The sequence below is a fragment of the Eptesicus fuscus genome, chromosome 24 (assembly GCF_027574615.1).
Source record: "Eptesicus fuscus isolate TK198812 chromosome 24, DD_ASM_mEF_20220401, whole genome shotgun sequence".
NCBI lineage: Eukaryota > Metazoa > Chordata > Mammalia > Chiroptera > Vespertilionidae > Eptesicus > Eptesicus fuscus.
This window is the reverse complement of record NC_072496.1, coordinates 168,075-195,778: the sequence shown is the minus strand read 5'-3', so window position 1 is coordinate 195,778 and position 27,704 is coordinate 168,075. Positions and strand designations below refer to the sequence as shown.

Below are 27,704 nucleotides of genomic sequence, written 5' to 3'. Positions count from 1 at the left end.
GCCTGGGAACACAGCGCCCCCAGCCCCAGCCCCGAGGGGTCAAGCCAGGCCCTCGGGCTCCACTTCACAGGGGCGCCTCAGGCATCCGGCCCCTTTCAGACCAAGAGCAACTGATGCCATGGGAGGAGCCCCCGCCCACCTGTCTGCTCGCCTGGCACTGCCCGCTCTGAGGCCCCTGCCCTGGGTCCCCCTGGAGGTGCCAGCCCTGTGAATCCCTTCCCTGTCCCCCACGCTGAGGCCCTGCCCACCCCACCATGTGTGAGGTGATGCCCACAATCAACGAGGGGGACCCTCTGGGGCCCCCACATGGTGCTGATGCGGATGCCAACTTTGAGCAGCTGATGGTGAACATGCTGGATGAGCGGGAGAAGCTGCTGGAGTCCCTTCGCGAGAGTCAGGAGACCTTGGCGGCCACGCAGGGCCGGCTCCAGGATGCCCTGCATGAGCGGGACCAGCTGCAGCGCCACCTGAACTCCGCCCTCCCCCAGGTAAGACCTGACCCCTGCACGCCTCCCTTCCCTCCCCCAGCCCTGTTGAGCCCAGTGTCCTCAGGGCATCTCAGTTGCATATCAGCAGATGGAACCCTCAGAGCCTCCACTGCCCCTCACCTCCCTGCAGAGTCCCTTCCCTGTCACTTCCAAGCTTCTGGAGAAGCGGGTGGAATTTGATGCGGGAAGAAAACCAGCCATAGTTGACAGCTGCAGTGAGCTCATGTGGCCAGCAGGTGGCACCCCAGGCTGGCTGCTGCTCCCCAGACCCTGTTCTTGGAGGTGGCAGGTGGGGAGGCCTGGAAGGTCTGAGGAGGAGGTGATTTCCTCAGGTGGTGACAGGGTGGTGGGCTGGGGGTGGGGGTGGGAGGTGGGGGTAGGGAGCCCATGGAGCAAAGGTAGACAGCAGGGGACTCAGGTTGACCAGACCTTAGAGGATATGGAAAGGGTCCTTGAGACAGACACTGGAAAACCAGGAAAGAAGTTTGTGTTTAATGTTGTGCTTTGTGTCAGGTGGGCCAGGGTTGGGGGCAGGTGGGAGGCATCCAGGCCTGGGGAACCAGGCAGCGATGAGCGGAGGAGGCGAGGGGAGTACCAGTCCTTTGGGGATGGTGTCACGGTGCCCCGGGGCGTGCCATCGAGTCCTGTGTCGGTACAGTGTGCCTGACAGTGTGGGAGCTGAGGAGTGAACCAGCCCCAGCGCCAGGCCTGCCAGGGTGTGAGATGCTGGACCCCCTGGCCGTGGCCTTGATAGAAAGGCAGTAATCCAGGGGCAGGGGCCCAGGGCCATGGCTTCTCAGGCTCCGCGGGGGTCCCATGCACTGAGGAGCTGTGGGCTTTTCAGGAATTTGCCACCTTAACCCGGGAGCTAAGCATGTGTCGGGAGCAGCTTCTAGAGCGGGAGGAAGAGATATCGGAGCTGAAAGCAGAACGGAACAACACGAGGGTAAGTGGGGTGACCTGGCCTGTGTGTGAGGGGTGGACCCCTTGGCCAGCCTAGGCACATCCCTGCCTTATGTCTGGGAGATAGAGTATTCCACCATCAGTGCTGGGCTTTCACCTGGGGTCCCAGGCGGGGAGGCCAGAGCAGCTGGCATGAGGTGGAATTTGGTTGGGACAGCAGTTGCTTATGAACACGGAAGTATTTGAACATGTTAACGGCGCACATGCTGTACTCATGTGTACCGTGATTACGTGGGCCCTCCTATAACCTTACCCCATGCTCATGCCTCCTCTCGTCTCCCTCTTGCTGCCAGCTGCTTCTGGAACACCTGGAGTGCCTGGTGTCCCGCCACGAGCGATCGCTGCGGATGACGGTGGTGAAGCGGCAGGCCCAGTCACCCTCAGGGGTCTCCAGTGAGGTGGAGGTGCTGAAGGCCCTCAAGTCGCTGTTCGAGCACCACAAGGCCCTGGATGAGAAGGTAGCCCTGGCGCACCCTTCTCTGTCATTCCTGCACCCCCTTTCCCCACCCCACCTGCCAGCTTCATAGCAGGCTCCCTCCTCCGCTGCCCAATGTCAGGGGCTCCGCTTAGGTTCCCTCTGGAAGCTTGCTCTTGGCAGGGCCTCTCTGCCTCACACCACAGTGGTCAGCCAAGCCCAGGCTCCCCAGCCTGCATCCAGTGGGGTCTTTGTTTCTTCCTCCATCCCTCCACCTTCTTACCTTGGGCAGGTGCGAGAGCGGCTCCGGGCGGCCCTGGAGCGAGTCACCACCTTGGAGGAGCAGCTGGCAGGTGCCCACCAGCAGGTAAGCGCCTGCTCACCCTCCATGTACTTGAGCTGGAAGCCAAGGCTGGCTCACCCTTTGCCCATCGGCTTCCTGTGGATGCTCACTGCTGTCTCGCTGTCTTGGCTGGAGACTGCTGGCCGAAGGGAGGCAGGGGACCCAGAAGGGTCTGGAGCAGGGAAGAGGTTCTCTTGTCTCTGACTCACTGTGCTGGGGCTGTGCCCTACAGCTGTCTGCCCTGCAGCAGGGAGCAGGGGTCCGGGATGGAGCGGCGGAAGAGGAGGGGGCTGTGGAGCTGGGACTGAAACGCCTGTGGAAGGTGGGTCATGGGAGCCGCATAGCAGGGGCATGTCTTCCCCCAGACAGGAGGGGCCCTGACCTGTTCAGTGGAGCAACTGCTCAAGTTAAATTCAGGGCTTCTTCCAATATCCCTTCTCTTCTCTTCCCACACCCCATCTGCAGAGAAATCTATAGAGTTTTGTTGTCGTGCCCACTGCCAGGCACATAAGGTGTTTGTCCACCTGAACAGTCAGGGCCCATCTGCCTGTGTCAGCTTCCGTCAGGAAAGATGCTGTCTCTGAGCCTGGTCTTCAGTCAGGCCCCTCTCTAGGTTATAAGACGCCGAGAAAGGAGTCACACTAGAAAGCATTGCTTTTCAGGAGACACACAGGAGAGCAGGTGTCAGGTCATTGTCTGCCGTGAGGTCCTGGGCCCGGAGGAGGCAGGTGGACTGAGGTGTGCTCAGAGCTGTCCCTCCTCCGACCTGCTTGGGTGGCACAGGGGAGTAGGATGTCTTGGGCACCAATGGTGGACTGATGGCTCGCTGTCCCTGGAGGATGATGAGGGCCGGCTGCAGGAGCTGCAGGAGCTGCTGGAGAAGCAGAACTTTGAGCTGAGCCAGGCCCGGGAGCGGCTGGTCACTCTGACAGCAGCTGTGGCTGAACTGGAGGAGGACCTGGGCACTGCCCGTCGGGATCTGATCAAGTCGGAGGAGCTGAGCAGCAGGCATCAGCGGGACCTGCGGGAGGTGAGCAAGGCCTGGCCTGCCCCAGCGTGCTGGGTGCAGCGTTCAGCGCTCAGGAGGGCAACTGCCTGGATGCCTAAGGAGTGAAGGGGGGCCAGGCGAGTGCTGGGGAGTGTAAGACTGAGCACTTGGTGGGGTCCCGTTAGGGCAGGAGCTGCGGAGGGATGAGGTAAGGTCAGCCCTGGGCAGGGCAGTGTGGAGAGAGACAGACCGCCAGGCACTGGTGGGAGGTGCAGACAGGGAGGCATAGGGGGAGTCGATGACCTTGCCTCGGGCCCCTCCGCCCCTGCCCAGGCTCTGGCCCAGAAGGAGGACATGGAGGAGCGAATCACCACACTGGAGAAGCGCTACCTGGCTGCTCAGCGTGAGGCCACGTCCATCCATGACCTCAATGACAAGCTGGAGAATGAGCTGGCCAATAAGGAGTCCCTGCACCGCCAGGTAGCGGCTCCTGATGGGGTGGGGGCGGGTGCTGGGCCTGGGAGTCTCCATCATGCAGGAACCTTACCTGGGTGGCCCAGCGGCCCCTGGGGTCCTGCAGGTCGCCTTGGGCAGCCAAGAACCAGGGTCGTTCCTTGCTTCCTGGCCTGTCCTGGCGCTGTGCTGAGGCTGGGGGGCTGCAGCGCTCCCTCCTGACTGTCCCCCCTGCCACACTCGCCAGTGCGAGGAGAAGGCTCGGCACCTGCAGGAGCTGCTGGAGGTGGCAGAGCAGAAGCTGCAGCAGACCCTGCGGAAGGCAGAGACGCTGCCAGAGGTGGAGGCCGAGCTGGCCCAGAGAATCGCAGCCCTCACCAAGGTGAGTGGCCGAGCCCAGGGTCCGCCATGTCCCTGCCACTTCCCACTCTTGACTGCAGGAAGCCCACCCGGTGTCTGTCGGTTGGAGGAGTGGTCCTCGCCCTCTTTGCCCCATGGGATGGGACAGTCCCACGAAGGCGTGAACGTGCTCCGAGAAGTAGAAGAGACTGTGCTCATGCAAATTATCTCAATGGTCATTTACACCACAGGGTTAATACTTCCTTTGGTTTGTGTCTGGAGTGGAAAATTAGGACTTTCACCTCTGGAAAGATGAGGTCTGAGAGGAGATGGGGTCCAAGTCTGTAGTTCCTGAAGGGAGTGGGAGTTTAATCCATGCTTGTCTACCTTTATTAAGGTGAAGCATCTGGATCTAGGGACCACGCTGGTTGCTTGAAGGCTGCAGCCTTAGGAGGAAGAAAGGGAGAGTGATTTTAACGAGTGGATAGTTAACTTTATGGATGATAATTCATAAGAGGTGTACAGCCTGAACACTGGGCTCTAGAGGAGCTGGGGGAGGGCATGACATAGACATGTGTGGATTAATCAGGGATTTAGGAGGCTTTGCCACCAGGCAGAGGCTAACCCCCACCCATGAAGAGAAGGAAGCCAGTATCATAAGCATCAGACGCCGGGCCTCTTCCCTGTGGGTGGAACCTGCAGTCTGGTGTACCTCGGTAGACCCAGGGCCAAGTCTGCTTCTGCCACTGACTGGCTTGTGACCAGGGAAAAGTCCCTCCCTCCCTGACTGGACACCAGTGTTGTTATCTCTAAGTTGACACCATCGTCTCTTTGATGATGTCATCATATCCATGATGATGTCATGTCTGTGATGACACCATTGGCTCTGTGATGATGTCATCACTATGATGATGGGGTTGGACTTGGTGGTCTTGAAGGACTTCCCAGCCCCTGGGAATCAAGGCTGGGTAGAGAGTGCCAGAGGATGTGTGATGCTGAGCAGCAGCTCTAGTATGTCCTGGAACTGACAGAGGGATTCCTTTCTTCCCATGAGTCCTGGTAGGGGCTTGGAGGAGGGTTGTCCTGACTGTGAGGTGAGGGATGGTCTGGACTACCTTGTCAGCAGAAACAAGGGGTCTCCATCTCTGGAGATCATGAACAGAACAGGAGACACTCAGTCTGGACTGGTTGATCACACAGGTCATAACCATGGCTAGCATTTGTTGTCTCATTTAGTCCTGGCAGGTGGTAGGCGTCAGAGCTGTTGTCCACATTGTGCATTTGAGGAAACTGAGGCATATAGAGGTTCAGCAGCTGGCCCAGGGTCACACAGCTGGGAAGAGAGGGAGCCAGGACTTGAGCGCAGGCAGTCTGGCTCGAGTCCATGTACTTAAGGGCAGATCAGTTTCTCTGGAGGCAGCTCATGCCTTCAAGTGGAGTTTCTCCCGAAGTGTGTGGAGAATTTCCAGTCTCTTGTGCTGCAGCTACAAGAAGTTTTAAGGCTGTTCTGCTCCAGGGTGGCAGGGGGAGGGCTGGGCTCTGTTGGCCCCTGAGGCCCCGATCCCCAGAGACCACTTGGCACCAGGATGAGGAGGCAGGTGACGGGAACAGGAGGCGGACACCGGCTGTGCTGACCTGTCCCTGCCCGCAGGCTGAGGAAAGGCATGGCAACATTGAGGAGCACCTGCGGCAGCTGGAGGGCCAGCTGCAGGAGAAGAACCAGGAGCTGGCGAGGGTGAGGCCGCTCTAACTGCCCCCAGGGTGGCTGTGGGTGGCATGGAGGAAGCGGGCTTGGGGAAGGGCCTGGCCAGGGACAGCCACAGAGCGGCGGGAGGAGGCAGTTGGGAGAGTTGGAGACGGGCTCACAGAGAATGAGAATGGGACAGGTGAGCATGGACGGCCCTGGGTGGCCTGGCATGCAGTGGGCTGGTGTGCAGGTGCGCCAGCGGGAGAAGATGAACGAGGACCACAACAAGCGGCTGTCAGACACTGTGGACCGGCTGCTCAGCGAGTCCAACGAGCGCCTGCAGCTGCATCTCAAGGAGCGCATGGCGGCACTGGAGGAGAAGGTGGGTGCCCCAGGCCCGAGGGGCGGGGCCTGCTGGAGGGGAGAGGCCGGAGGGGCAGGGTTGGATGTGAGAGGGTAGTCAGGGAGGAGGCTGGCCTGGGCTTGAGCACCTCTGCCCTGCCCATAGTGAGGCTGGAGAAGGGAGGAGCTGCCGCCCTAGAGGGCAGACTCGAGGGCCAGGTCCCGGCAGGTGGGGAAGGAGTCCTTGGGTCCTGGCTCATGACTGCTCTCCCCCAGAACACGCTGATGCAGGAGCTGGAGAGCTCCCAGCGGCAGATAGAGGAGCAGCACCACCACAAGGTACCCGCTGCCCGCCCGCCGCCCAGCCGGGGAGGGCGGGGCTGTGCTGGGTACAGCTGCTCTGGTGCCCGGGACAGAGGGAGCCCATTGGCTGGACGTGTGCAGGTTATCTCACCGATCCTCCCGGGAACCTGCACAGTAGGTGCATTGCACCTGCGTGTAAAGAAGACCCTGAGGCCACAGCATAGGGCACAGAGTAGGCGGCAGAGACCAGGGCCAGTGAAGGACCCAGCAGAACAGCTTGCTGAGGCCTCAGAGCAGGGGTTCCAGGAGGCTCGGCCGCTGTCCCTGCCTCGGCAGTGTCTGTGAGGTCCGAGGGCATGGGCCTCTGCTGCCCAGCTCGAGGGTCAGCCAGATGTGGTGAGGGTTTCAGGCCTGCTCCTAAGGTCCTTCCTTCCCCTGTCCTGGCCCCAGCCCTGCCCGCCTGCCGCCACCTTCTGTTCGCTCTTCACTTGGACCGAGTCTTTGGTGTGAGCTGTGGCATGGGCCCTGGCTTTGCACTCTGCAGTGCCTTCTGCTGCTTCTCCCCAACTCTGCCATCCTCTTTGTCCCTCTCTCCCCTCTCTGTCCCTCCCTGGCCCCCACCCCACACCGGGTCTGCCTGGCACAGGGCCGCCTGTCTGAAGAGATTGAGAAGCTGCGCCAAGAGGTGGACCAGCTGAAGGGTCGAGGGGGGCCGTTGGTGGATGGCATCCACTCCAGGTACTGGAGCATGGGAGGCTGGGTCGGGTCCTGGTGGACCCCGAGGAGGAGACTTCCTCCCACCAGAAGACTGCCTAGGACCTCGGGGCGGGACACTGAGGCCTGGAGAGCTTGGTCAAAGCCACCAGCTCATTGGGCAGCTTAGAAGGGAGCCCCTGACCTCGGAGGGGTGCTCAGGTCACACACAGGGATACCTCCCAGGCCGTGGACACAGGCCATCCTTCCTGCTTCCTGGAGAGGGCCTGCCGAGTTAGTGCTCTCCCATGGCCCACGGCCCACGGCCCACGGCCCACCCATGGAGGGGGTCTGGTTCCCTCTAGTTCTCTTGAGACACCACCTTCAGGGATCTGCAGGATTGCTGTTTGAGCTGAGGGCCGCCTAGGGCAGGGCACAAAGGCAGCAGGAGAGATTGAAGTGAGGCATCAGGAACTCCCTTACTAATCCTCATACGGTCGTGCATCTTTCCCAAAACCATTTAAGAGACGGGGGTGGGGCTCTCCTAGTGCTGGAATCAGGCCCCTGCTGCGGGGAACTCCTGGGTTTATCTCCATATTTTGTGAAGCAGGCAACGTAGCCCTGCCTCCCGTCCTCTGCTAGAGGCAGGTGAGGGACAGACTGAATGAGTGAATCCATCAAGGTTCGAAGGCCTGGCTGTGTCCTCCCCAACAACGTCCTTTACCCAGAACCCTTGGGGCCATAGCGATCTGTGGGCAGTGGGACCAGTTTCTCTGCAGAGAGGTGAAAGGAAGTGTGTGGTGTGGTGGGTGGGGCTGGGGGTAGGGAAAGGGGTGCTGAGTCAGTGGTAAGACTTCGGTGCATCTTCAACGGTCAGCAGGCGTTACTGTGTGGGTGCGGGGGGGCAGGGAGGAGACGGAGCCAGTGGTTGGCACCCCGGCTCTCCCTTCCTGCAGGGTGCTCAGGAAAGACCGGCCCTGAATTAGTAAGACGTGCCCAGAGGACACCAGACCGCTTGCCATGCTTGCTTTCCTCAGGGCTTGGGAATCCTTGGCTTTGACTGTAGGCATTCTGGGCCCATCACAGAACGGGCTGCTTGTAGGGGAGCAGAGACTCCTCTTCTCAGCCCGGGACTCTGTGGGCCTGTGTGTGTGCGCTGGGCTCATCCCATCCTCTCCCTGCCCCACGCAAGGTCGCACACGGGCAGCGCGGTGGACCTGCGATTCTCCCTGAGCACGGCAGCCCCGGGCCTGCGTCGCCGCTTCTCCCTGCGGGAAGAGTCTGCCAAGGTGAGGGGTGGAGGGTGAGGGGGGCATCTCCTGGGAGGTGGGGTCACTTCGGCCGCGTGCCTGGCTCCAGTTTCACAGCTGGCTGGCGTGTGGTACAAATCCTCCCCTGCCCCCCACCCCGTGCCAGTGACAGCTGCAGCCCTGGACGGACGGGGCCTCGGCAGCTGCAACAGCTGCGCTCCCCCAGCCTCCTGGTCCCTGGGGCCCACCGGAGCGTGTGCACGTGTGCCTGGGTGTGCAGGCGTGTGTTCGGGTGGGGATGGGGGCAGAATGGAATTGGCACACGTTCTGAAACAATGCTGTGGTCTGTGGGGAGATGGCGGGATGGCAGGGTAGCTAGCCGGCCCTGGGACGGCACCTGGAGCTTCCTGAGATGCTGCTGTGAGATCTCACCGAACCTTCGGAGGAGCAGGAAGGCTAGGCGTCTGATTGCCGCCTGGCCCGGGATGGTTGACCTGCTGTCCTGAGCCCGGGGCGCCCACGTGCTCCAGGGCACCACATGCAGGGAGAGGAGGAAGGAGTTCCTCGTCTGACGGGTGGGGAGTCACAGTCCGAAGGCGCCTCTTTCTCTCTCTCCCCTCACCCTTCTTCCTGTTGATGACACGGCTGCTGCCCAGGCCCCACGCCTTTTCTCCCTGCTCTCTGGCTGTCCTAGCTCGGTGCTGTGCCCTCTCTTAGGGCCTCTGTCCACCAGAGAGGTTCACAGCATGATTTCGGAGAAGCTTCCTCTTCTCGGGGTTGGCCAGAGGGTCCTGCTGTGTGCAAACTGGGACCCGAGACACCCTGGGGCTCGGCACCCTTTGTTAGTGCTTACTTTGTGCCAGACACTGCTGAGCACTGTAGTCCTCACAACTGCCTATGGCACAGAGGTCCTGCGAATACCCCATTTCACAGAGGAGCACACTGAGGCACAGGGCGGTGAAACGACTCCTCAGTGCTGCACAGCCAGTGTGGGCTGGAGCATCTCTGCCTCTGGAATCCCCGCGAAGCACGTTGCCGTCGGGCCCCTTGACAGTCCAGTAGGATTCCTTAGACTCGATGTGCAAAGGGATCAGCCAGGGCTCTTGTTAAAATGCAGGTTCTGCACCCCCAGGTCTGGGGTGGGGCCTGAGGCTCTAACAAGCCGCCGGGAGATGGCACTGCAGCTGCTCTGGGTGGGGTGAACAATTGCTCCTCCTCTTCCCTCCTCCTTTGCTCAGGACTGGGAGCGGTCTCCACTGCCCGGCGTGCTGGCCCCCACGGCCGCCCCTGCCTTCGACAGTGACCCTGAGATCTCCGACGTGGATGAGGACAGGCCAGGGGGTCTGGTGGGCTCCGTGGATGTTGTCTCCCCCAGCGGCCACTCTGATGCTCAGACCCTGGCCATGATGCTGCAGGAGCAGCTGGACGCTATCAATGAGGAGATCAGGTAAGGGCCGCCCGCAGGAGAAAGTGTGCAGTTTGCTGGTGTCTCTCACAGGTGCTCCCGAGAGCGCCACTGTCTAGGGCAAAGGTCCTCAAACTTTTTAAACAGGGGGCCAGTTCACTGTCCCTCAGACCGTTGGAGGGCCGGACTATAGTTTAAAAAAAACTATGAACAAATTCCTATGCACACTACACATATCTTATTTTGAAGTAAAAAAACAAAACGGCAAAAACACCTGCATGTGGCCCGCGGGCCGTAGTTTGAGGACGCCTGGTCTAGGGAGCCTGAGGCTGTGGCCCAGCACTGACCTCAGACTGACCTGCGGGGCTGGCTGTGCCTCCGCGGCGTCTGCAATGAACACCAGGGTGCAGCTCCCACCCACCAAGGCTGTTGCAGTCTCACCACCATCTCTGGGGGCGACGGCATCGTCTCCACTTTACAGAAAAGGGTCAGAAACCAGAGACCAACTGATTTGCCTAAAGCAGCACAGGGAGGGGCAGAGCCAGGATTCAGACTGGGGTCTACCCGCCCCCACGAGGCCTCAACAGAAAGTGACCCAGGTGGGCACTTGGCCTGCTGCCGAGGGCGTTTGTTAATGTTATGACCAATGACAAGGGAGAGCCGAGCCAGACATCAGCTTTTCAGGGCCGCAGAGGGCCTCTGGGTCAGGGGCGCCCACACTGTGGCTGTCACAGGCCAGTTAACATCACACACACACACACACACACACACACACACACACACACGCTGACATGGGACTGCCAGCTTCTAGTCTACCAGCTAAAACATTGAAGGGAACTGCCGTTCCTGTCGCAGCCGTTCTACAACAGTCAGACCTTGAACCCCCCTAACGTTGGGGAGACACTCTCTATAGCAGAGCAAGTCCTCTTCCTGAGGGGGCACCTTTCCATCAGCACGTGTGTGACTGCTGCACAGCGCGTGGCAGCGTCTCTCTGAGCGCCCCCGCCCCCATCATTCTCGTTTTCCTGTGACCGGGCCAGCACAGTGAAAGGCCCAGTGTTTGGGACGTGACCACTCCTCACATTGGGAAACTGAGGCCAGAGAGCCAAGTGCCTGACTCGCAGTTCCCCTGTCGGTAGTCAGGTTGAGAATTCAGACGTCCAGGGTGGTTTGTATTCTGCTGACTCAATGGCCTCCGTTCCCAGCAACTGCTTTTGTGAAACTGGGGGGTTTTGTGACATAGTTCAGCTCACAGGAAAGAGAAAAATCTTTCTAAGCTGCAGTGGGAAGTGCCGGGCAAGGCCAGGAATATCTGCCTCCTGGTGGCCCTCTGGGGCTGATCCCGGGGCCGATGCCAGGGCTGGTGGCCTGATGCTGGGGCTGATGCTGGTCTGCGCCTCCAGGATGATCCAGGAGGAGAAAGAGTCCACGGAGCTCCGCGCGGAGGAGATTGAGACGCGAGTGACGAGCGGCAGCATGGAGGCCCTCAATCTGACCCAGCCACACAGGCGGGGCCCCATCCCCACCTCTCTGACTGCCCTGTCCCTGGCCAGTGGGTCCCCTGCATTCAGTGGCCGCTCCGCACCTAAGTGTGCCTCCCGCAGTGCTGCTCAGGACCTGGACCGGATGGGGGTCATGACCCTGGTGAGTCTTGGGACAGTAGAGGCGCAGCCTTGTCATTGCTGGGCTCAGCCTTGGGGCTGGCAGGGCTCCCCCTCTTCCCGTGATGTGCGCACCCCACACGTCCCGCCACGAGCACGTCCTGTTCTGGACACACCTCTCCCTGGAGGAGCACGGGCTCAGGAAGCTCACCGCTGCCCAGCCCTCTCCTCGCAGAGGGCCCTGGCTTATTGTTCTGGGCAGCTGTTCTCGGCTGGGCTGCGGCTGCGATGTCTCTGCAGACCTGTGCGAGGTCCTGACTCCTCCCCTCCCCTCCCCTCCCCCTCTGAGCCGTGGGCTCCCCGTGGGTGGACTTGCAGGCCCCCAGAGGTGAGTGAGCTCACGCTGCTCTCTCTTCCAGCCCAGTGACTTGCGGAAGCACCGGAGGAAGCTGCAGGTGAGTGGGGCCTGAGGCAGGTCCTGTGGTCGGTTCTCTGGCTTCTCCCAGGCCCCGGGCCTCCGCGCTGCGCTCCTGCGGCCAGATCTCTCCCTCTATCCCCTGATGGCTTCACTGTCTGTTCAGTCACCAGTGTCTCGGGAACAGAACCGAGAGGATAAAGCCACCATAAAATGTGAGACTTCTCCTCCTTCCTCACCCAGGACGCTGCGGCTTGAGAAGCTCGGCCACCCAGCCCTGAGCCAGGAGGAAGGCAAGAGGTAGGGGAGCCCTCCCAGCTGTCCATCCCCAAGGCCATCACACCCGTCCAGCTGTCTCAACATCTCACTTCTCTGAAACACCCTCTCCCTTGTCACCTGCTCTGATCGCCCCCTCACCCCCAGCCCTACCTGCCTGCAGTTCTTCTGAGGTCTGACCCCACCCCCCGCTGCACGTTAAGGGCACTCTTCTCCCTTCTGTGCCGCCCTCAGTGCCGTGGAGGAGCAGGGCAGCAACCCCAGCAGCAGCAGCAGCAGCCAGGACTCCTTGCACAAGGGCGCCAAGCGCAAAGGCATCAAGTCGTCCATCGGCCGCCTGTTTGGGAAAAAGGAGAAAGGCAGGCTGACCCAGCTGAGCCGCGATGGAGCTGTGGGCCACGGTCTCTGCCCCCTTCCTAGCAAACGCGTCCAAGTTCAAATAGAGGGCCGGCGGCAGGAGGGTGCTGGGTGTGGGCCTGGCTTCTGCTGCTGCTGCCCGCAGGGACCCCAGCCCGACGGGGTTTCTGTTAGCCTGTTGTTCCCCAGCAGGCGGCTGCCCGTCACCCCGGGGGCTCCCACCCAGGGTCAGGCCGCCGTTGTGAAGAGGTTCCTGTATGGAGTGAAGGCTGGGCCTGTGAGGGGTCGTCCAGTGAGGGTTCTGATGCTCTGTGCTCAGGACCTTCAGGAGAGGCAGTGTGGTTAGAACTTCTGGTCCGTCTGGCCTCCGGGGCCCACATTTGCTATGCCTGTTCGAGTAGGAGCCTGGCAGCGGGCACTGCACCACCTGTGTGATGATGTGAAGCCCTAGTGCACGCCTGGCAGGTGGTAGGCACACAACCGTGTCAGCTCTCTTCCCTGCATCTCCTCAGTCCTTTGTGTAGCAGACACTTGTTGGGTAACTGGACACAGGCTCAGTGTTAAGTCCCTCCCTGCAAGGAGCTCGAATGAAAAGAAAATTCCAAGACAGTGTGATGACAGGGAGATGCCCAAGGTGCTCCAGGAGCTCGGGCCTCGGCCTTGGTGCAGTGGGGGCCATGGGAGCGGCTTGCTCTGCTGGCAACACCTGGGCTGAATCCAGAGGCGAAGTAGGAGGGGAAGGGGGTCTGAGAAAGGCAAAGACGTGCGTGTGAGAGTCCTGTATGCAGCTGAGTCTGAGTGGGTGGGAAGGTGGGGAGAGGGGAGGTGGGCCTGGACCCTGGGCTGGGGTTAGCTCATAAGGGCCTTGCAGAATCAGCTGAAGAGGTTTAGAAGCCCACAGGGCAGGGACAGCATTAACCAATTTCATGAAGGGGAACCTGCATGATCAGTGAAAAAAGGAACCTTTGAGCCCAATGCATAATTGCCTAATTATGCCTTCTTGCACTGGGAAGGTGTGAGTCAGAACCCAGCCGAGCTAGGAGGACTGGGAGGGGGGAGCCCTCTCCTCGGTGGGAGCCTCGCCAGGGCCCGGCTGAGTCTGATCAGTGCAGGAGGCTCCTGTGTGAAGCCTCATTTCCTGTGCTCCTCCCGGAACCTAGGGCAGCGCCTCCGACTTCTGGACCAGCCTCACCCGCTGCCCTCTGTGCCCGCAGGTGCTGCCCTGCATGCGCCCTGGGTGATGGCCTTCACTCAGGAGGCCGTGGGTGGAGAGGACAGACTTGTACTTGCTCCCTTGGTGGCTTTGGCACCAGAGGGCACCCTGAGAGAGGCGTCTCCCCAGTCCGACCTGGGCCAGGAGAATTCTCTCTGAGCCTCGTGGCCCATCGTGTCTGGTTCTCCGGGTATCCTTTGCAGCTTGGTTTGGAGGAGGGACAAGTTCTGGTTAGGATTCTGCTGCTGTTAGTGTCGCACAATGTGGCTCCATCTCATTGGAAAATACCCGCAGGGCCAACGCTCAGGGGGCACTGTCTGGGCTGGGGCAGTCTGGGTGCAGGGACCTGAGTGGAGGCTCCTGGAATGGTGGGTGGTCCCGTCAGGCCCTGGGTTTTATGCACTGAGGAGCTTCCTGCTGGTCTGCTCCCCAGTCCTGGACCCGCCAGGGGGGACCAGCAGAGGGTCTGGCTGACCTGCCATTACTTCCCTTCTAGATCTGACAGACTCCGAGCTCGGTCTGCAGGAGCCCCTGGTGCCTGCCAAGCTGGGGACCCAGGCAGAGCGGGACCGGCGGCTGAAAAAGAAGTAAGCACCACCGTCCAGGATGGCTGCCACCCCCTGCCCGTCCCCTGGCTGCCACCCAATGCCCGTCCCCTGGGCTGCACGGGACTGAGCTCAGGTGGTCAGAGCCCAGGAGGCCCTTTCTGAACCAACCTGGCCTGGTGTGTGGGGTCACGCAGGGGCTGGGCACTGGCGGTTAGGTGGCCCTGGCAGAGGAGACCGACATGGTCGTGGTCGGGCCGTGTGCACAGTGAGAGCTCTCGCCCTCAGGTTGGAGGGCGTTCCTGCTCGTGTCTTGGAGTCACACTGCTTCAGGCACAGAGCAGGGGGGCAGCTGGGTGGGGGGTGAGCAGGGGAGCCCAGCACGGGGCACAGCCGTGTTCCTGGACTCAGCCTGGGGTGGGACAGGAAGGACTGCTGAGTCTGCTCCTCTCCCTGCAAGGCACCAGCTGCTTGAAGACGCCCGCCGAAAGGGACTGCCCTTTGCCCAGTGGGACGGCCCTACCGTGGTCTCCTGGCTAGAGGTACCTAGGCAGAGGGTCCACTCAGGGTCTGGGTGGGGGACTCCTGGGCAGAACTTTCGCAGCACGCTTCTCCCCTGCCCAGTGCACATGGGACCTAGACTTGCCCACCCCCATGCCCATCAGCACACAGCGGTTACCTTGATGGCGAAGGGTGGCAGGCACCGCTGAGCCATAGGGCCCACAGGCGTTGACTACTGTGGCCACCCCGGGAGCTGGTCCCCGGGCAGAGCTGGGAGCCCCTTCCTCCCCGAGGCCCAGAGTTTCCACTGTGAAGGGAGACGCGTTTGATGATGGTCCTCTCCACGTCTGCTCTTCTGAGACCGTGGCTGGGCCTGGCCTTGCCTGGGGGTTGCCCAGCTCTTGGAGAGGGGCTGAGTGACCCCGGGCCCGTGTGTGCAGCTCTGGGTGGGGATGCCGGCCTGGTACGTGGCGGCCTGCCGGGCCAATGTCAAGAGTGGGGCCATCATGTCGGCCCTGTCGGACACGGAGATCCAGCGGGAGATCGGCATCAGCAACGCCCTGCACCGGCTGAAGCTGCGGCTGGCCATCCAGGAGATGGTGTCGCTGACCAGCCCCTCTGCCCCGCCCACCTCCAGGACTGTGAGTGGCCTCTCCCTCCCCAAGACCCTTTCTGAGGCCCTGGAGTAGCTCTGCCAAGCCTCCCAGGGGTCTTTGGAGAGATGGTAGCTGTGTCTGCCATCCCCACATGGGGCTCCACCTGGTCTGCAGGGGGTGATGTTGATTCTGGGGTCCCAGCAGGTCCAGTTCCTGCCTCCCACATACCACCAGGGGCTCCGTCTCCCACATGACTCTGCCAATAGTCCCGGATCTCCAGGCCGCAGCTCCAGCCGGCACTCGGGGTTCTGTGTGGTCAGATGGCGGTGGCTGAGGGAGTGGGGTCTGTGAATTCTGTCTCGGGCCTCCAGCCTCTCCGTGGGCCCTCCCTGTGGCTGGGGGCAGCTCTTGTCCACAGCTGCAGCGTTCACGCTCACTCACTGAGGCGGCGCTGGGGACACGTCCCAGTGCCAGGCTCTGTGCTCAGCAAGGGGACACAGAGCTGGACAGTGAGCGGAGCTGGGGCCAGGCTGTGGGAGGACTCGGGGAGGGAGCTTTGTCCTTGTCCTTGGAGGACCCCTGGGGACCCGCTGCAGGACCCGCTAGGTTTCCTCTCTCTCTCTGCAGTCCTCCGGGAACGTCTGGGTCACCCATGAAGAGATGGAAACTCTGGCAACATCCACTAATACAGTGAGTCGGCGCTGGGCCTGGGGTTAGGGCTGGTGGCTCCAAGGGGGGAAGGTTGTGGGAAGTTGGCCGAGTGTGAGATTAGCCCTGACGTGTGACTGAGTTTGTTCTCAGGTGGAGGGTTGGTGGGGAAGGAGTGAGACAGAGCGGTTGGGTGGGGGTGGGGGGCGGAGTCCATTCCACGGTCACAGCTGGGACCAGGCCGGGGGTGGGGGGTGGGAGTGAAGAGAGCTTGGCGCTGCTGTGGGCCTAGACCTGGGGTCCTGCCTGGCGCTGAGCCCTGTGCAAGGATGAAGGGCCTTGCTGCCCTCTTACCAAAAGCATGGCACCCACACCTGCCTCCTGCTCTCTCAACCTCGCCAACACGTTCCTTGCTCACCCACCCAGCCCTGGGTGCTGGCTCCCTCTCGATGGGGCCTGGGTGCTTGCCGCCAGGTTCTTGACTTGGCCATTTCCCCTCACGCTGCACGTTCCTGCTAGGACAGTGAGGAGGGCAGCTGGGCTCAGGTAAGACCCCCGGCCGGACGCGGGGTCCAGGCACCTGTGGGGACCTCCCTCCTCGTTCCCCTTTAGCTACTGTCCTGGCTTCTCAGGTTGTCAGGAGAGGAGCCCTGAGGGCTGTGCCTGCTGGTGCCCCACACACCCTCCCCGTGGGCTCCCTTCAGGAATGATGAGGTGTGGGTTGGAAGCATCCTGTTCCTCCCCCGCCCTCTCGGGGCCTGTGAGCTGAGCAAAGGCCTCTCGTTCGTTCACTTGGTGAGCAAACATTCCAGGCTCTGGACACAGGAGTGAACAAACTGCCCTCTCGGGCTCGCATTCTAGGGGAGACAGGCAGCAAACACAACCACACCTGTGGACAGCGAGCCGGGCGAGTGTGGACGACGGTGGGGCTGCGAGCACGGCCGTCCGCACAGGAAAGCGGGTCAGGGCAGATGTCAGCCTGTCCGAGGGCCGGGGTGCTGAGCCCTAGGACTGAAAGCAGAGCTGTGGTGCGTGCTTGGAGCACGACTGTGGGCTGCTGTGCCCCGAGGTTAGGCAGGCCCTGCCCGGCCCTCAGTCAGGGCCCGGACCGCCCTCCTCAGCTTTCCCAATGGAAATGACAGCAGCCAGCACAACACCATGCATGAGTCAAAATCACACCCATTTTTGTCAGATCTGCCAAAAATACAATGCTTTTTGTGTGTCACAGAATTTTAGTAATTAGCTTATGTGTGCCATGAGATGAAAAAGGTTGAATATCGCTGTCTTAGAGAAACCAAACTTGGTGATTGTAAAAACCGTTAAACCTTTCTTCGAGCAAGGGACACAAAGCTCAGTGGTCCCCTCCGGGGCGTGGGGTGGGGAGGAGCAGACCCTCCCGGTTTCCTGGGCTCTGGCACCCTCTGCCCTGCAGCCGTCAGCAGGGGTGAGGCTGAGACTCGAGGCAGCAGCCCCACAGCCCGACGCTCCTGCCTGGGAGCTGCTGTGTCCTCAGTGCAGAGGCTTTGTCCCCGATGGAGCCATCATTTCGGGACCTAAAAAGCCCCATTGAAAACCCCCACCTCCCCCCCCCGCCCCGCCCCTGGGGAACGAGCTAATGCTCACAGCGCTGCTGTGGGCGGCCGCAGCCTGGCCCTGCCTTCCTCCCAGACCCTGGCCTATGGGGACATGAGCCACGAGTGGATCGGGAACGAGTGGCTGCCCAGCCTGGGGCTGCCCCAGTACCGCAGCTACTTCATGGAGTGCCTGGTGGACGCACGCATGCTGGACCACCTGACCAAGAAGGACCTGCGGGTGCACCTGAAGATGGTGGACAGCTTCCACCGGTGAGCAGGCGGGCGGCCTCCCGACGGGCCCAGCGCTGGGCTCCGTCTCCAGTCTCTTCCTGTGGCCCTTCTGGGTGGCAACAGCTCCTTCTTGCGGAAGCTGCATTCTCTCCCCTTGACCCCTGAAGACCAAGGTCGTTTCTCTAACTCCCCTCCTGGAGGTTTCTCCCAGGGCTGATGCGGTCTCGCCCCTGGCTGGCTGGGTTCTGTTCAGCCCGAGATGACGCGCCTGGACCCCGTGTGCAGGGTGGGGACTGACCCCTTCCGTGCTGGAGGACAGGCTCCTGGGCCCTTGCCCGGCCCGTGTCCCCAACCCGAGCTTCCAGCTCTGAACCCACGATCTCTTCTGCAGGGTGTCCCCCAGTCCTCCCCTCTTTGCTGAAAGCATCTTCTGTTCAGAGGTGTCTGCTGTTGGAGGTCCCAAATTGGCAGCCCGTGGGCGGGACCTGGACCACAGATGTGTTTTGTGTGGCCCACATGGTATTTTTAAAATTATGAATTTAGTTGCTAGTTTTTAAGCACTAGGAAATTTTACACAAAATTTTGGATGTCTGGCTCCTCAAAAATTGAAAGCTCTTATCTGTCGTCACATTGTAGCGTGGGCTCCCACCAGCCCCCGCAGCCCCTCAGGCCCCGCAGCCCACTCGCCCATTTGCAGTCAGCGCCTGCTGGGCCCCCAGCGGCACTGGGCTGGGAGAGCAGGGCTGGAAGTGGTTTGAGGAAGTCCCTGCTGACACCAGCTCAGACTGCCCACATCGCTAGTTCCTGGGAGGGGTGTCTGAGCTGTGAGGTGATTTCTGGGCAGAAAAGGCTGGGGCAGCAGGGGGCCGAGGAGGGCGCAGTCTGCATAAGCCAATGTCGCCAAGCAGTGGCCCCATGGTGCGGAGACGGGGGTTTGGTCGGGAGTTTCTCCTCTGCTCCTCAGCTTCGCAGGCGATGCACCAGAGGCCACACGCGTCAGGGCCGCTCTTTAGGAGGAGCAGCCGCGGCCTGCGGCCCGAGGTGGAACGAGCTGCCCCGGGAGGTAGTGAGCTCTCCGTCCCCAGAGGGCTAGCACAGGGGTGCTGCCTCCTGCATTAGGCGGGCGCTCGGAGCGATGGCCTCTGGGGTCCCATCTCACCCCCGGCTCTGGTTCTCCGCGGGTTCGTTGTGATGGAGCGAGTGCTGTGTGCACCTGCTGCAGCGTGAGTGCTTCCGGTCCTTTCTGTGAACTACTCTTCTCGGGAAGCATTTATGATGCCCAGGGGGTTGAGGTCCAGGAGGGAGCTTCCGTGCTAACTGGTATGGAGTGGTCGGAAAAATTAGACCTGGGCAAGGAGGCTGGGGGTGGGCTGGGTGGTGATGGTCGATTAGTCAGGTGGGCATGGCGGCATTTCAGCCAAGCCATAGGCAGCAGACTGCACGTGCTCCCGGCAGCAGTGCAGCCAGTGCAAAGGCCCGAGGCCTGTGGCACGAGGCAGGGTGTCAGTGAGCTCAGACGTGCGGGAGGACCCGGCAGCATCCATAGGCTTTTGTGAGGAGCCGGGTGAAATGGGAATGCAAAAGGGTATCTTTCCCTATGACTGGTGGGCACCACCGCAGCTCTGGTGGTGGTCACTCAGTCCTGGGGAGGGAGGGCCATGCTGCTTCCATGCAGAGAACTTCCTTCATTGTGAGGCCCGACCAGGCTGAGGGAGGACAGGGGACCAGAGAGGGAGGTGGCCTTGCTGGGTCGCGTGCAGGTGGAGCAGAGCGTCTGGGGCTCTGTGCTGGAGGACGTGGGCAGCTGGGCAGGGGTGTGGCCCTGAGGCTGGGTGGGCTGTGTGCCTGCAGAAGCAGCCTGCAGTACGGCATCATGTGTCTGAAGAGGCTCAATTACGACCGGAAGGAGCTGGAGAGGAGGCGGGAGGAGAGCCAGCACGAGATCAGGGGTGAGCGGGCCACTGGGGCCTCCACTCAGGTGCGGGCGCCTGGGTGCAGGGGCCTCACCCCAAAGCTGAGAGGGAAGGAGAGGGGGCTCAGGGCGGAGGAGGGAGATGGGGTGGAGCCAAGGGCAGGGAAGGCTGGGGCTCTGGTCTGGGGGTTCCCCTCTTCCCTGGAAGCCTCTGGACCCGGGTCCTTCTGCTTTTTTCCTGCCTCCAGATGTGCTGGTCTGGACCAACGAGCAGGTGGTCCACTGGGTCCAGTCCATTGGGCTTCGGGACTACGCAGGGAACCTGCAGGAGAGCGGCGTGCACGGCGCCCTGCTGGCCCTGGACGAGAACTTCGACCACAACACGCTGGCCCTGGTCCTGCAGATCCCCACACAGAACACCCAGGTGGGCGGCACTGGCGTCAGGGGCCCCCACTCGGTCACTGAGGGGCGTGGAGGGTTCTGGGACCTGTCCCTCCAGGTGTCCCTGTGTATCACAGGCCCCCGGGGCACCGTGTTAGTCCACAGGCACCGCCCCCTCCTGCCTGCCTGTGCCCCCGCCTGGCCAGGGATACTCGTGAATGACATGTAAATGACATGTCACTGTCCTGGGACCGCCTTCCGAGAATATGCTGACGTCTCTGAGCTGTTCGTGTCCGGCCTGTGCACCGGCCTGTGGGCAGCGGGGTGAGGGTGGAGGTGGAAGTGCTGCCTCTGTGAAAGGCTTCCTCCTCGTATTTGTCCTGAACGAGCGGCACCCAGGGAGGGAGCCTCTTCCCAGCCTCGGGTGTGGAAGGTGTGAAGGTGCTCACACGCGCCAGCTCTCCGCTCTGGTGGTGCCGCAGCTCTGGTGGTGCCGCAGCTCTGGGTGCCGCAGCTCTGGGTGCCGCAGCTCTGGGTGCCACAGCTCTGGGGGTGCCGCAGCTCTGGGGGTGCCGCAGCTCTGGGTGCCGCAGCTCTGGGGGTGCCGCAGCTCTGGGTGCCGCAGCTCTGGGTGCCGCAGCTCTGGGGGTGCCGCAGCTCTGGGTGCCGCAGCTCTGGGTGCCGCAGCTCTGGGTGCCGCAGCTCTGGTGGTGCCGCAGCTCTGGGTGCCGCAGCTCTGGGTGCCGCAGCTCTGGGTGCCGCAGCTCTGGGTGCCGCAGCTCTGGGTGCCACAGCTCTGGTGGTGCCGCAGCTCTGGGTGCCGCAGCTCTGGGTGCCGCAGCTCTGGGGGTGCCGCAGCTCTGGGGGTGCCGCAGCTCTGGGTGCCGCAGCTCTGGTGGTGCCGCAGCTCTGGGTGCCGCAGCTCTGGGTGCCGCAGCTCTGGGGGTGCCGCATCTCTGGGTGCCACAGCTCTGGGTGCCACAGCTCTGGGTGCCTCAGCTCTGGGTGCCGCAGCTCTGGGTGCCTCAGCTCTGGGTGCCGCAGCTCTGGGTGCCTCAGCTCTGGGTGCCGCAGCTCTGGTGGTGCCGCAGCTCTGGGTGCCACAGCTCTGGGTGCCACAGCTCTGGGTGCCTCAGCTCTGGGTGCCGCAGCTCTGGGTGCCTCAGCTCTGGGTGCCGCAGCTCTGGGTGCCGCAGCTCTGGGTGCCGCAGCTCTGGGTGCCGCAGCTCTGGTGGTGCCGCAGCTCTGGGTGCCACAGCTCTGGGTGCCGCAGCTCTGGGTGCCGCAGCTCTGGGTGCCGCAGCTCTGGGTGCCGCAGCTCTGGGTGCCGCAGCTCTGGTGGTGCCGCAGCTCTGGGTGCCGCAGCTCTGGGGGTGCCGCAGCTCGGGGGGTGCCACAGCTCTGGGTGCTGCAGCTCTGGGTGCCACAGCTCTGGGTGCCGCAGCTCTGGTGGTGCCGCAGCTCTGGGTGCCGCAGCTCTGGGTGCCACAGCTCTGGGTGCCGCGGCTCTGGTGGTGGCGCCCTGGCCTCGCCTCTGTCTCTGTGACTCAGGTCCTTCAGCCTCTCCTCAGAGGCTGCCTCTGCCCTGATCACTTTAGCCGCTGTCTGGACTGCATGCAGCTGTCGGGTCTCTTGAAATTCAGCCCCAGAGCCCCACCACGCGAGCTATTCTGGGAGTAGATGGGTTCTGGCTGGTGTGAGGGTCGGCTCTGCAGTCTCGGAATTCGGGGTGGCCTTTTGGGGGTGCTGGCAACACGGGGCCAGTGTGTCCACCGGGCTCTGCAGTCACAGTGGAGAGCAGACCCCGCGTTCTCTGAGGAGCGCCTGGATGTCCCCAGATGCGGCTTTCCTGTTTGTCCTCCTCCAACCTGGTCTGACTCCCTCCCCTCAGCCTGGGTGTCTCCAGTCGGAGTGGGTCCTCCCGCCACTGCCCGCAAGAGTGCCACCGGGTACGGGACGCACTCCCTCTCCCTCCCGGCCACTCAGAAAAGGGTGTTCCCAGGATCGAGAAGGACGGTCTCTATGGAGCAACATGGGGACTGTTTTCACCCAGAAATGGGCCAAGTTCTCCGTCTCCATTTCCTGTCTCCGTGTCAGCAGGCTTTGTGAACAGGAACAGGGTCCAGTCCTCCTCACTCTCCTGACGCCTTCACGGCTTAGCTGTTGGGGAGGTCAGATTCGACCCAGTAGGAATCCTTCCTTAAAAATGGTTGCTAATATCTGGTGGCATTTTTGAAAACTTGCTTATTTCTGGCATTTCTCAAATCTCCCGAGTTAAACTCCCGGGTCTTGTGAGAGGACCTCTGTGCCCCATGCAGCCCGAGCCACCAGCCAACGACTGAGCTGTCTCCAGGTGGAGCTTTTGCTGTGGCGTCGCGAGCCGTGGCCCTTTCCCTAGATCTGCTACATCCTGTTCCCCAGGGCCGCTGCTGCTCATTCATCCTGCCCAGGAAGGCATGATGTTCACTTGATACAAAATGTGGGGTCCCCCCTGTAGATGAGGCCTGCCTTCTGGGTGTTCTGTGACCTGCTTTTTTAAAAGTCACAGTTTCCTAATTGGCCCTGTAGGAAGGAGCCCGGGTCACAGCTGACTTGTGAGAGGGCCCTGAGGTTTGCGTGAAGGGGCAGGTCAGTCGGAGGGTTAAGTGGACGTGGACGTGGACCCCTAGAAACAGGTGACAGACCGGGCACAGAGCTGGCTAACCGCAGCCCCTCCTGCCTCTCCCTCTCTTCCCGTGGACGCCAGGCACGCCAGGCGATGGAGAGAGAGTTCAACAACCTCTTGGCCTTGGGCACCGACCGGAAGCTGGATGATGTGAGTGCCGCCGTGAATGGGGCCTTGGGGTTTGTCATTGTTGGCTCATAGTGCCCATCGAGACACCTGACACCCCCACCCCCGTTTCCTGAGGACACAGCCCACCCCCCTCACGTTCCTGTCCCTGGCCTCGCGTGCCCTTGCCGGTCAGGTCTGCCTTAGCTCCTTGGCTCCAAGCGAGTTACAGAAGACCCCAGACCCCTTAAGTGTGGCTTCTCCATCTTCACTCCGTCTGCTCTGTGAGCACGTCCCCCACCCCGAGGCCCTGAGACCCCTGCTCACACTGCCGGACGTCCTAGAGCTTCCTTCCCAGGGGGGCTGAGCCCGCCTTGTGGTGTGACCGCGGGGCCTCAGCAGATAGGACCCATGAGGGCCGCCAGCACCAACTGCATGGGGTACCCTGGAGTTTGTTACACACGCAGGCACATACACACATATGTGCAGTACATGTGTGTGGGTTCCAGGCAAGGAGGTAGACTGCCAGACACCACTCTCAGGGATCTGATCTCCCCAGTGCCCCTCAGGGGTCCCTCCTGGGTGGGGGCTGCCTGGTGAGCGCGCCCCATGATGACAGGAGAAAGCCTGGGGGTCCTGGGGGGTCCCAAGCCCAGGTGAGATGACGGGTGCGCAGGGAGACAGTCCACCTGCGTGATGGACAGATCCCACCAGAGGCCTCCCCTCCCAGAGAGTTTCCATCAGGGAGCCAGCCAAGCGCCCAGGTGGGAGGGAGGTGCATCCCACTGTGTCCCCTGCAGGGGGAGGACAAGGTGTTCCGCCGCGCGCCCTCCTGGAGGAAGCGCTTCCGGCCGCGGGACCTCTCCGCAGGCGTGCTCGGCGTGTCCCCGCTGGGGTCCCTGCAGCCTCCACCGGCCCCGCCTAAGAAGATCACGCCTGAAGGTGAGTGACGCTGGCCGCCTGGCTGCCTGAGGCTGCACTGACCCACCCGCTGTGGCCGTGGCCTGGCCGCCCCAGCGCAAGCGCTCATACTAACAGCCGCCCTGTGTGTTCTTGGCTGCCGCCTCTCCCAGCCGGGCCGGCCGGGGCGCAGAGACCGGAGACCTCCACGGTGCGGACCTACACCTGCTGACCCTCCCTCCGGTCTGGCCCTGTGCCCGTGGCTCGGGGTAAGTGGGCCAGCCCAGCCGCACGGCCTTCGCGCCCTCCTCGCCCACCCGGCTGGCCCGCGCTCTGCTGCATCTGGCCTGGTGCTCTGCTTGCTGGGGGTCCCTGCCACCCGGCCTCCGCTCGAGGCCACTGTCTACCGCTAACGCCCCCCTCTCTCTCAGCGCACTCCCACTATCTCTACGGACACATGCTCTCTGCCTTCCGGGACTAGCCACGGCCCCCAGGGCGCCACAGGCTCGGCCACTGGACCCCACCTGCTCGACCCCTTCCTCCCAGGCTCCCAGGCTCTTCAGCGACTCTCCAGCCGCCCTGGATCTCAGAATATTCGCGCCCACCCCTGGGCCGTCCACCACCCCAGGCCCCGCGTGTCCTTTGTCGTCTGCTGTGGCTGGGCCTCCTGGAGTCATGCAGCCCCGGGTGGTGTGACTCCCCCTCCCGCCTGGTCCTGGCCTGGCCTGGACTCCGACCTCCAGGGGAGACCAGGGCACCGACCCGGGCCAGGCGACCTTGCCAAGAAAAGGGCACCTCAGACTGCACGTGGGCTCTCTGCCTCTGGTCCCTGTCCCTGTCCTGGCTGTGCCCAGTGGCCTGACTTCCATGGCTTCTGCTCCAGGACCCCCTGCGGGGCTGGGCGGCAGCAGGCCTGTCCTGGGTGAGGCTGGGGAGGAGGTCCCAGGCCTGGCCTAAGCTGAATCCCGCGTGTGCATTTGAGAAGAATCTGGGAGAAATGGGCCCCTGAGCTTTGGGCCAAGGGTCCAGGTGTGGAAACAGCCCCCATTCAGTGAGGCGCGGGCTGGTCAGTGGAGGAGACCAGAGGGCTGTGGTGGCCTCACCTCAAGGGCAGAGGGATGCCTCCCGTCCAGGGTGGGGTAGAGCTGCTGGGGGGCAGGGGAAGGGCGCGGGACGTCGGGACCTGTGGCCTTAGCTCTGGGCAGGACAGAGATCACCCCAGGCCCTGCCAGCCCTGCTCTGCACCCTGCCCCTCGGCCCCTCGGCCCCTCGGCCCCTCAGCCCCTCGGCCCCCTGCAGGAACCCCAGCCCCATAGCGTGGGCGGCGGTGGAGTGAGTATGCACTGCCTCAGCCTCCGGTTTGGGGAGAAGGGATGCTGAGGCTGCCTCCCCTTCTCTCCTGGGAAGAACGTGAGGCTCCCCCCTAAGTGAGTCGGGCCCAGGCCCAGGTCATCGAATGTGGGTGAAGGCCATCCTTCCACCCCTTGCTCAGGGCTCCCTGGGTGTGCAGGGCCTGCCTCCTCCAGAAGTTTCTACCAAGCGGGCAGCGTTCCCCAGCAGCATGTCATTCCCAGGAAATGCTCTTCCTCACCCAACACAGTGCAGGGAAGTGCCGGGGACCCACGTTCAGGATGTGGGTGGAACCCGGCTCCATCCAAGCGAGAGCAGAGGCAGGTGTGTGGCCACACTCCCAGCAGGTGCTGAGCAGCTGGACCTGGTTCTGCAGGAGGCTGTGCTAGTGGGGCAGTGCCAGGCTCAGCACTTGGCGACGTCTCAGAGGTGAGGTCCCCATGCTGGGGGGGTGGGGCTCCCCTCATGCCCTGCCCGCCCCCGGCATCAGCCACTGTGGAGATGATGGGCGGGGAGAGAAAGCCCCTGTGCTTGGGTGATGGATGTGCAGGTCGTGGAGAAACCCCAGGCCCCGGTTGGTGGAGTGGGGACTACAAGGCCATGTGACGGTCAGGGGACCCGATAAGCGGGTACGTGGGCGCGGCCGCAGCCGTCCTCCACTTCATCCTCCACGTGGTTGTGTCATAAGGCAGCAGCTGGTGGGCCCTGGGTCCTTCAGGGCATCGTGCAGTGTGTAGGGAGGTGATGGGGGAGAGACCGGTGGGTGACGAGGCTGCTGTCTGCTGATCAGAGGAGGCTGTTGCTCAGTCAGTGTATTTGCAGTCACGAGGCCTGAGCCCTCACAGCTTCCTGCCAGGTCCCTGCTCAGCGCTGTGCCAGCTCAGTGCATTGGGAGGGGGGTGCCTGGGGGGTGCCTATGCGTGTGCGTGTGCGTGTCCTACCAATAAACAACCTGGTTTTACGACAACTTAAACATGGCTCTGGCCTCTTCTAACCTGGAGCTCATCTGCCATGTTCGCATCCTCCAAGCCCAGGCTGTGCTCGGGGAAGCAGCTCGGCAGAGAGCTGGTGGGCGGTAGCTTCTGCTCGTACAAACCCCGGGCCTGAGAGGGTGGTTTGGGCTGCTTGTGCCGGGGGGTGGGAGGGAGGGGCAGCCTGCCTGCTGCCATACCTCTTGCCAGCCATGATCTCCTTCCAGCCTGATTCCCCAAAGTCTTATTCCGAGACGTTTGATTAACCCAGTTTGATTTATTGTAGGTGCTTCCACCGGAGACTGGGACTTAAGCTAATTTCCCTAAAGAACTGCCCTCATTATTCATTCATCCTTCTGGGGAATGTAATGGTGAAGGCTGCGCTCTTGTTAATGTGGAAAGTCCCTGGGCTTCGCGACCAGCGTGAGGCTGGCAGCGCGGCCGTCACTGTGCAGTCCCAGCTGCGTCCTCCGTGTGGGAAGCAAGGCAGGCCGTGACCACACCCGGCACGGCGGGAGCTGCCAACCCTGGTCACCATTGCTGAGGACGGCTCCTCCTCACCAGCGTATATATATGAACCTCAGCTCCCAAATGACATGATAACTAAAGAGGAATAAACTAAAAATGTATCCAGCAACCCCAGAGCCCCAGCTCCTGAACAGAGACAGAGGCCCTTGGCCAGCCCCAGCCCAGCCAGGGGGCACCTGAAGGCAGTGGGCAGTGTCCCCAGGAGCCTGGAGGGTGCTGGGCAGAGGCAATGGGCCTGAGCAGCCCTCCTGTCCAAGGCCAGTGAGTCAGGGAGGGACCCAGGTGTTCCCTGCACCCTTCCCGAGGGCGAGAGGCCACACCAGATACAAAGGCAGAGGGAAACCCCCATGTGGTTGGCCCAGCCTGTGTTTCCCACCAGGCCTTGCCCTCGCCCTCGCCCAGGGCCTGAGCCTGCCTGCCTCCTCCGCCTTTTTCTAATGCAGAGTTTCTGGGCACACCCGGGGGGGCTGCATGTGGGGCCCTGTCTTCAGGAGCAAGTCTGGAGGGCTGAGCCCTCGGGCACCAGCACCTTCTCAGCCACTGGGGTCCCCCCTTAAGGGCCCCAGAGAACTGAGTCGGGGCTGGAGGGGACCACACGCAGAGTCCTGACTTCTGTCATGATTCTGAAACTTATAATTTGCAATAAATCAGACAAACAGCCTGAAGCAGTTGGAATTAATAAAGTTTTTAGTGGATGTTCATGGTCCATGGAAATTCTAGCTCCTGATGCCTCCCCAGTTGACCCTCGTGTCAGGTGTCCAGTCCTTGTTCCCCTCAGGAAGCCAGACTGAAAAGCAGCAGCCCCAGCTTCCCTTCCCGTAGTGGTTCTTGGGGGGCCCCCATTTGCTTCCCCCACTGCTGAATCCCTCCTCTGGGCTGCAGGCCAGGCCACAGTCCCCTCTGCCCGGATGATGGACGACGGCAGGGTGCAGTGGGATTCCATCATCTCTCACGTCCCTACGGGCTCCTGGTGATGCCACACCAGAGGAGAGGCAGGGATTAGGGAGGGAAACCCTCAAATCCAAGCTGCACCCCCGCCCGGGGTGTGGGCTGAGCGCCAGGCCTGGGCTCAGTTCATTGGAGGACCTGGCGGGGTGGTAGTGAGTGCACGGTGTCATGAATTAGAGGGTGCCAGGCCTCAGCAGGGGGCCGGCAGGTCTTCCCTGGCCTGTGGACCGACCTGGCTTCCGGGGGTCCCAGGGCCTGGTGAGCACCAGCAATGGGAGCTCACGACTGATCCTGGGCGTGTCTGGACTGAGGGGGGCA

The 27,704-nt window shown here is 62.3% G+C and overlaps 1 protein-coding gene across 1 annotated transcript; it reads left to right on the top strand.

The window, feature by feature from the left end:
- Positions 1-17: 17 nt before the first annotated feature.
- PPFIA4 (PTPRF interacting protein alpha 4) lies at positions 18-25,889 on the top strand. Its single transcript, XM_028136943.2, has 28 exons — positions 18-488; positions 1,333-1,434; positions 1,745-1,909; positions 2,159-2,233; positions 2,442-2,531; positions 3,048-3,239; positions 3,531-3,677; positions 3,898-4,032; positions 5,641-5,724; positions 5,927-6,058; positions 6,295-6,357; positions 6,968-7,059; positions 8,207-8,303; positions 9,503-9,711; positions 11,073-11,313; positions 11,690-11,725; positions 11,852-11,985; positions 12,196-12,362; positions 14,028-14,118; positions 14,537-14,618; positions 15,018-15,218; positions 15,801-15,863; positions 17,490-17,665; positions 19,478-19,575; positions 19,787-19,962; positions 22,666-22,734; positions 23,490-23,631; positions 24,021-25,889. The coding sequence occupies exons 1-28, from the start codon at positions 255-257 to the stop codon at positions 24,068-24,070; spliced, it is 3,543 nt and encodes a 1,180-aa protein (XP_027992744.2). The 5' UTR covers positions 18-254; the 3' UTR covers positions 24,071-25,889.
- Positions 25,890-27,704: the final 1,815 nt, after the last annotated feature.